Source organism: Coffea eugenioides, chromosome 6 (genome assembly GCF_003713205.1).
Source record: "Coffea eugenioides isolate CCC68of chromosome 6, Ceug_1.0, whole genome shotgun sequence".
NCBI classification, from domain to species: Eukaryota; Viridiplantae; Streptophyta; class Magnoliopsida; order Gentianales; family Rubiaceae; genus Coffea; species Coffea eugenioides.
In genome coordinates, this window is record NC_040040.1 from 1554755 (window position 1) to 1564523 (window position 9769).

The following is a 9769-nucleotide window of genomic DNA, read 5'->3' on the forward strand; positions in this document are numbered from 1 at the left end:
ACATAGTGGATGTTAAAGAAGTGATAAATATCAGTCGGTTTTGATTTTCAACGAATATTTTTCTTATCTTATTTTTTATGGATGGAATAATTTCAAAAACCTCCCCTGAGGTTTTGACAATTTTACTAAGCTCCCTTGACGTTTGAAAAATTACATATACCTCCCTTATCATTTAAAATGACAATACTACCCTTAAATATTTTAATAAAATTCCCTTGTTTGGTATGCTTATATTTAGAATGATTTTTAAATTATTTTTTCATTATTTTTCCTTCTTATTCCTTGTTATTTTAATTTTTTGCCAATAAAATTATAAAATTAGCACTATTATCTCTAGTTTCTATTGTAATCAAATGTCGAACTAATGATTTTTTTGATGAGTTAACTTTATACGTAATCGATGTTTTTTACTAATCTTGTTTTTTATTTTTTGGTATTAAAATTAATAATAAATCAAAAAGAAATTGCCCAAAATCATTATTAAATTATGATAATCCTACTATTCAAAAAATTCATAAATTGTGAATCAACTATTTCAACATTTTATTTTCTATCTTATAAATCTAAATTCATAATAAAATACCATAAAAAATATCCTATCATAGTGATAAAATTATTATTATAGTTGTTTATTAAATAGTAGGTATAGACATGAAAAATTCAGCACCTTTTCCTTATAATTACATTAGATAATTTTATAATTCTATAGGGAAGTAAATTAAAACTCATTACACAAGGGTCTTTTTGGATATTAATTTAAAAATTTGATCAAGTCAATATTATTGTAAAGTTTTGTTACTAAAATTATCAAATCAAAAGAGATATGTGTAATTTTTTTCAAATCTCATAGGAGTTCAGTGAAATTGTCAAAAACCTCATGGGAGGTTTCTGAAATTAGCCCTTTATGGATGGAAGAAGATAAGTTGTAAAAATGTCATATGTAGCTTAGTCCAACGGAAAGTCGCAAGGAGAATTCGTAACAATGAGAAAATTTTTGTACAAATGATAGGGAAGTCAAAGCTTCTTAGAACTAAAGGCAACAGAACAAACTCTGTCACAGCTTATATACAAGGTGGGAGAAGTAAATAATAGGAAAAAGGTGAAAAACAGGACTCAGAAATAGAGAAACAAAATCAAGAAAATCAGCAACATGAAATATAAAATTAAATATTACAAAATGATGGATTATATGAATTTACCTAATTGGCTTTTCATCTGTTAGCTTGAAGCTAGTTCTTTGTGACTATTTTGATGGAGAAGTTGAATCTGGAGAATCATCGCCAAAGAAGTTCATTTTTCCTGGCTTCTTTGTGTAGGTCTTACTTTTACAGCTTTTAAAAAGAAAATTCTAAAAATTTATGAGTAACTCAAATTTTGAAAAAGAAATTAGATTTTTCCCCCGAGAGAGGTGATTGGTGCAGTGTGATTCGCTATTTAATCAAAAGGGGCAGCGTTGTATGGACTCTTTCGAGGCCTTGAATCGGATGAAAGCGGAGGAATCTGTGCCCGATATCGTTTGCTATAACTGGATCTCGGGTAGATTGGTACTTAAAAGCCGATGAGCTGTTTGACGAAATGCTTGTGTTGGGTCTGGCTCCTGATATTTTCACCTATAATGTGTATGCATCTGGCCCGTGTAAGCAAAATAATTCGGAGGAGGCAATAAAGATGCTGGCTTCTATGGAGAAGCTGGGATGTAGACCTGATTTGACCACCTATAGCACAATCCTGGGCGCCCGTTGTGGGAGTGGGGAGTTGAATCTGGCGAGAAAGATGCATAAAAACATGAAATTCATAGGTGTGAAACTTAATTCCTTGACATACGAGGTTTTGATTGTTGCTTGTCATGATAGTCATGAAATTGATGAAGGTTGTGATTTGTTGAGGGAGATGGTAGACAAGTTTTCCTTGTCTCATTCTATGGCGTTTAATTAGATCTTTTGCGGGTTGAGCAAGAGAGGTTTGTGGGGTAAAGCGGTCGAATTGCTCACAGAGATGGTTGGTAAGAACATGACTCCTGGATTCAGGGCTTGGGAAGCAATTCTGCAAGGATGTGCAGTGGCATACAGTTTTGAAGTGAACTCTATAGGAGCTGATTCATTCAATTATCGTGGAGTCGATAAACCTTGTAATTTAATGTCGAAACCTCTTCTTCGTTTCTTAACATTGCCTCGTGATGAGGATTGAGAGGTGGCTGTTTTGTGTTGAATTTGTGAATTTAGGCAGAGAGTCTCGTGGAAACACCACGTATAACCTGAGAAAAAAGGCTTCATGATCCAAACTAGGGGGCAATTTGGATTGAGATCCATTTATCCATCCATATAATTCATAATTAAATGGATTTGGATTATCCATTTATAGTATTGGTTTTAAATAGTTGACCAACGTAAAATCATTAAATTAAATCGATTTATATGAATTATCCACAAAAATCATATATATTCATTTACTTAAAAATCAAATAAAAGAAACGAAAAAAGAAATAACTAAAAGCAGACATTAGATTGATTCCTTTACCTCTTCACTCTCTGGTGGTTCTACTATCAAAACTCACATAGTCACACTCTCCCGAGGATCCATTTCCATTTTCCAGTCAATTTTGCCTTCCTTTTTTCAAATTGAAACTTAACTCTCATTCGTCCCCAAAAATCTCCAATTTTAATTCATCAATCAAAGTTGAGGTGCCTATATACTTCAGACTTGATTGTAAAACAAGTGAATGGCTTCTTATTTTCATGGACGAATTCCAGACTTTGTCTATTTGTGCTTGTGTACATACACCTGGTAGCTTTTAGCTTTATAATCTCTGTAGGATTTGAGAATCCACGTGGTCATTTGTGAAAAAGAATTTCATGGGTTGGTTTCTCATGAACAAACTCAACCATTAGACTTTTCCTATGAAAATGAATTTCATGAATTGGTGCCTTTTGACTTAATATTAGTCAGAAGACATCATCCACCAACTATTCTTAGACGATCCGTGGACATGGTTAACGTAAAATAAAGGAACATGTGTCACTCTATTACGTAGTGTAAAGAAGTATAACATTAAAAATGTGACAAAGATTGTAAATTCCTAAAATACTGATGTATACTTTATAGAATGAAAAACGTAATATCTGATGAATGAAAAACGTAATATCTGATGAGTAGTAAAGAAAACATATATATATATATATATATATATAAAAAGTATGCACATATATTTGATTGGTATAGAAAGCTACTATTACGAGTCCTGGGTTTTTTTTTTATATATAAAAATCTAAGTATTTTGTCTTCTTTTTCATCCAAATAAGCCTAAAATTTACAAGTACATAAAAAAGTATTTTCATATTACAAGAAATGGTAAAACAAAAAAAAGTAACCAAAATATTTAAATGAATTATAAATGGATAATTGGTTTTTATTTAATTCATTTAGATCCATTTATTAAATGAATCTAAATGGATTGGATAAATTTCATCCACCGTCCATTAAGTTAAAATCAATTATGAACCATTTATTTATATTGCCACATCTAATTCCAGACTCCATAGAGAAAGATGTTCTTTCGTAATCTAGATAGAAAGCGCTCAGCTCAGGCCTTTGTATACACAAATGCTAGTCATCTTGTATTTCCGTCAATGCATGTTTCATTGTAAGCCGGTATTTCTTTTTTGTAAATTCTCAGTATTACAACCTTTTCCAGGGAAGGTATTTTTGGTTGTCTGCTCATAATTCTTAATTATCCTGTCCTACTTCTTGGATTCCTCCCATGTCACAAAGAATTCAACAACTGCCTTTTGTTTTCTACCGAGCATCTTGCAACTGTTCTCGGTTTGGTTCCGTTCGCCAAACGTTTTCTTCTCGCATTTCTATTTATAAAACTCTCAAATCTGGCCATTATTCTTCCGTTGGCACTTGGCTATTGAGTATTCCACCATTCAGTCAGCATTTTAGACCAGGACTCTAATGGTGCTTCTTTTCACAATTCAAATCTGCCTCAGCCAGTGGTTTTTACCTTTCAATCTAATCCTGCCTTCCCTGAGGAGATAACTCCAGGGTCATGGCTGCGAATCCTGCAATGACAGGAAAGGTTACTAATGAATAGCTAAGAGGGAATCAACTGAATCATGATACGTGGAACCGACAATCATTTTATCTCGGGCCTAATCTTAAGTCTTTCCAACCTTTCCTTTGTGACTTTCTGGCAGTTTAATTTCTTTTGGCGGGTCCCTTTTTGGGCTTTTTTACTTTTTTTTTTCTTTTCCTCTCTCTCTTCTTTGGAGCCTTTTATTTATTTGAGAAAGTAGCGCAGATTCCACAAATAACACTAGGGACAGCAAACACAAAAAGCTTGTTTCAGAACTAGTGAACAAAGACTTTGGTTCCACTAGTTCTGATCCACGTATATACTGGGTTAAGAGTGCCAGTACCGATCAGGTGCCTAGCCAATTTAGGGTTGGTCCAACATGTTACTTTTCTTAATTGAAGTTCATTAGTTGTTTATGGTCATCTTTTACCTCCATGTTTTGTTTGATCGAACTGAAAAAATGCTTCTGATGGAGACGTTGGTCGTTACTCTTAAAATCTCAAGGAACAAAATACTGGTACCATTTTAGTTAGGTGCTGCCCTAATTCAGTTAGCAATGCTCATGATAACTGAGTGATGGACCTTCTCGTGAGATTGAAGAGAGTAGAGAGCCTTCAGCCGGAAAACAAAACTGCACTCAGACAGTTTTCCCCACCATTCGTTAGGCTTTGTTGCAAAGTCATCTGCAGTAATCATTTTAATTGCCAGCCGATTGCGACTGATATGACAAGGATTTGTACGCGCCTGTCTCGTTGTATGATTATTATTCCTCAGTCCTCATAGAGTAAAATTGCTACAGTTAAAAGTTCTCTTCAATCCAGGAGCTCCTGTATGGTTAAGGAAAATTTTTTTTAAGGTAAAATGTGAGCTTTTATTTATAGAAGAGCATTAGCAATTACACAGTAGCAGAGGCTATCTATACAACAAAAGGAGTATTTCAAAAGATTTTGTTCCATGTTGAAAAATCAAAGAGACTTCTTATCATTTTATAATGTTTAGTTTCTTGTTGAATTTGTGTTAGATTGATAACTAGTGTCAGCTATTAAGCACTCCTATCATATATATACATATATATGATAAATCAGGATAGTGCTGTTAAATACGACTGAAGCTTCATCGTCTGCAATTTTGTTAGTATTGTTCGGATTATTTTTACAAACATTAGGCACACCCCTCCAGGAAACACCAATGAGCCAAATAGTTTCAACAATCTGATTTACCATAGTCACAGTAGAAGCGGCCCCATTCTGGACCAACCCCAGGTCCCTAGTTCTACAAATGAAATACACTAAGACAACAAGAGCAAGCCTACGAAATCTGTCAACAAAAGAATTGGATTTCCAGTGTTCACAAATCCAAGGTAATTCTGCCAGATTGCAGCCGAGACAGGACATTCAAAAAAAAAAATTAGATGGTTCATCGATACAGCACACATTCAGTACCACCAGTTACGCACCCACAGTTATGCATTCTATCTTTCTTGCATGGCAACCATAGGATGAATGAGAATTTCGGAGTTGACCCCTTATCCCATACAATCAACTGGAATGAATCATTAGCTATATAAAATGCATCAGGCGAACGGGTTGAGTAAATGAGCTTTTTACTAGCATTGCTTTGTGTATCTTTTACAGAAACACACAGATCTTTGGTTTTGCATTTAGTCATTCATTTCATTGAGATTTATTGACAAAAAACAGAAGTCATTTCTTTGAGATAGATTTTTTGCAACTATACTTGGGAATGGCTATGAATTGACGTATACCGTTCTGTCATGCTATGAAAGGCTCATAAGATTTACATGCGCCTATGTGATGCAGGCTTGCACTGGGCATGAAGGGTAAAGTTTAGACAGTCAAACCTAACTTTGAAATGCCAACTACCAACAATCTCTCAAGACCCTACCAGGACACCAACACCAGCTGCATATTTTAGCATTTCTATATGATCAATTTCGACTAGCCAACCGCTACAATAAAGTCACTACTTTCCACTCGCCAGACAGATCACTTAGATTGGAATTGAAGCGAATGTCTTCTCATGATTTAATGGTCGGTATAGTAGTTTAAACTCTGCATTTCTTTGAGCCTTCAGCCACAAGGATCTGAGTGCCCACCCTGTCGTCGGGGATCATGTCCTGGCCTTTTATGATATTGACGGTAGTAGTACGTAGTAATGGTACATTCTTTTTCTTTCCCCCCCCCCCCCTCTTCCGTTTGGATAAATGATGCTACCAGCAGTGATAAATTAAAGTGATTTCTGGCTGAACTCTAAACTCTGAAGTGGCGGAGTTACATTTCGGTTTGTTTTCTTATGGGACTTTACTTTATCAACTGCAAACTACCGTACGTGGTTTACCAGTTTTTTTTTCTATTAAAACCGCTAAACTTTTTACGCCAAAGTAGCCAAGCTTGCTAAGGGTAAACCGAAAATTCTCCTGTGGATCAACTCCAACATATACCTGCCAGTGATCAGTTTCCTACCATATACCATGTCACTACTCATTCTTAAGGCAGGATCTCAAGTTTTTGTTTAATTGAGCAGAGAAAACGAATTAAATGGAAATCTATGTTACTTCTTGGAGAGTAGTAACACTACTCCTAGGAACCAGCACAACAAGCGTCACCATATATCAACTTATTTGGTTTTTATCATGGACAGACTAGTCAGCTCAGCTCTTGGGGGATTGTATAAAAAACCTCACTAATCATGGATTTTCTATGTTCCCTGTCCTAAGCAAATTAACTACAACTGCTTCAAGATCTTAGACTTTGTATGCATTATGAGTTTTTGCAGAAAAGTTTTTTCCGTACATTTCTCAATCGCTTTTTTTTTTTTTCACTCATACACATTGCATCATTATAGTATATTTTTCTAAGAAAATTCAAAAACTTGCTATCTAAATGATGCCTTAGCAACCGCGCCCATATACCCAAAAACCCAAAACAAAATTAGTTAAAGAGAATAATTTAGTGGTCATCATTTACATACCTATTACTACAAGGACACGTATTATACTTGGGGCAGGCCAGCCGGGTTGGCAATGACACGAGAGCTTTCAAGCCAACTTACCCACAAGCAGGAAGTATTGCAGCATGGTCCCGTCCAGCAAGGCCCCTTAATACGCAGTAGTATATAATGTTTGATGTCCACCGCATTATTGAACAGATATTCTAGTTGGTGTCCATAGAATTGCATTCAGACCATAATCACGTCAGCTGCCTTTCTCTGTCCTCGAAATCGTGTGGTCTTTTAAGGATTTCTGATCCCTAAGTTGCCGATGCTTTCAGTTGCATAAAAATGGGGAAATTTTTTTTTGCCCTTTACACCACTGCGAGACCACTAACGAAGAAGTTCCAGAGTTATTTAGGAGCAGCATCGATCAGAGAACAATACGTTTTCAAGTCAAAGAAGAGTGCCTTTTTGATCAGGGATACCTAGTGGCCGAACTGTCTGCTGCTCATCATCTGCAGTACATGCCATCATCAACATCAACTCGGCAAGAAAGAAATACAAATTGACGGAGAGAATTTTTTTTTTAAACGTATACTAGGGCACAACAAATTGTTTCACCTGAATAATCAGTACTTTTGGTAGATTAAAAGCCATATCCGAAGAAATATAAAGTAAGGTGCTGTATATTTTGGAGCAAGAAAAAGGAGGGGGGCATTATCACCTAACATCATCGCCGGGATGGTGACTTTTCAGCTTACCATAAGGTGCATCCTCGCTTTTGTTCTACAATAATTCACGTGCTCTACTTACTGGTAATAAACCAATCTGCCGTAAAACTTATAGCTGAAGTCGACCTCTATCCGGTGCCTCTCAACCTTGCTTTCATTTGCTGAAAAGCTTGAGGCCCAAAAAAAAAAAAAAAAATCTCTTCCATCACTCACTAATCTAGACCACTCAATTCATATATAGTATTACCTTTTTCTTTGCCATAATGTTGGTCTCGAGAGCATTGCCCTTCATCATTATGATCTAAATCGTAATCATCAAATTGAAGTTGAAAGCTGGCTACCTAATGCTTTTCAGGAAAAAAAAAATTGGCCATGAATTATACTACTAGCATATGTTTCTTTCATCAATTTCGATGCTGGGGATTTAAGTTTGAGTTCGACATAATGGACTTACCCGGCTGGGAGTGATGAAGCTCTCTCTTAATATCGGATTTTGCCACGGATATGTTGCCGCTGCAACAGATCTCTATGCAGTAGTATACAGCAGATTAATGAAATGCGTACAATCAATCATGCGTAGTAGTACACAATACTAAGGCGAGCGGTCACGATGGAGAACACAGGCACATGAAGAACTAACCCATTGAGCCCCCCCCCAAAAAACCCACAAAGCAAGGTAAAAAAAAGTTCCTACAGCAGCAGTTCATAAGTTGAAACTGAGTAGAGAACATATATGTTTATGTATAGTATTGCATGAGTTAATAATGCACGTGCCCTGCTTCTCCATCTTGCTCAACGGTCGCCTTGTCAAGCCACGCAGCACCAGCTAGCCTTCCATGTACTCGGCATATGTGTGTGTGTGTGTGTGTGTGATATATGATGGGTGGGAACTTAGAACTGGGAATTATAGGCTCTGGGAGAAGAGATGGGGCTATTAAAATTAGACTTCAGATGATCATCCAGTGCTAATGGCGATTGACGTTTGATATGCGCACGCTTCTCATTTATAAGGAGGCAACCAAACGTTGAGTCAAATGTGCAACTGGAGTATGAGACTAGTTGTATCTAGGGCAAATTACATTTTATTCCCTGTGATTTAATGTTTTTATATAATCTCCCTATGATTTTAAAAACTATACATAACCCCTCATGGTTTAGATTAAAATGTCAAAGTGACGAAAATAGTTATTCGTAACGGAACTTTTAAAAATATCGAAATTACCCTTATAAATACATGACATACTAACCACGTATGATTTTTATGTTTTATCATATAACCCCCTTATGGTTTAATACTTTATCACATAATTCCCTTATGGTTTTTAAAATATGCACATAACTCTCCTTGGTTAATAAATAATTTCAACTTTATATAAGGGTATTTTTGACATTTTAGGTTACTTCATTACGAATGATCATTTTCGTCACTTTGACATTTTAATCTAAACTATTAGGGGGTTATGTATAACTTTTTAAACCATAGGGGGTTATGTAAAAAAATATCAAACCACACAAGGATAAAGTGGAATTTGCCCTTGTATCTATCTTGTAACAACTACTCAACTAGGATGAGGAGGGATGGGGGCCTCACAAGTTAAGCTCTTATTATATTCAATGTAAAATCATGTAGCTTTATAATAATCTCTAATTTAGTTATGTGAGTTGATAAATTTAAGTTAGTTTTAGAATAATCTCTAATTTAGTTATGTGAGTTGACAAATTTAAATTTACACCCAAGCTATATGCATTTACACAAAAATTATAAAAATTACATTAGCTAATTTGAACTGAGCAATACTCAACTTGTGAGGTTACTCATCCCCTGATGACTGACACCAGAAGAGAGGGGAGCAGGCCAACCGATACTATTTAGACACATACACGTAGTTTGTAGTGGGAACCTTCAACATATATATATATATATATATATATATATATATGTATATATATTACTTAACCCCCCCTCCCCAACCCCCCGAGGAAGAGAAAGGGTTGAGAAGTATGTAGGACC

General features: G+C 35.5%; 1 protein-coding gene across 1 annotated transcript; it reads left to right on the forward strand.

The window, feature by feature from the left end:
• The first annotated feature begins 1575 nt into the window (after window positions 1–1575).
• Window positions 1576–2187, forward strand: LOC113776495 (pentatricopeptide repeat-containing protein At2g38420, mitochondrial-like). Its single transcript, XM_027321674.1, has 2 exons — window positions 1576–1893; window positions 1936–2187. Exons 1-2 carry the CDS (start codon window positions 1576–1578, stop codon window positions 2185–2187), a joined length of 570 nt encoding a protein of 189 aa, XP_027177475.1.
• Window positions 2188–9769: the final 7582 nt, after the last annotated feature.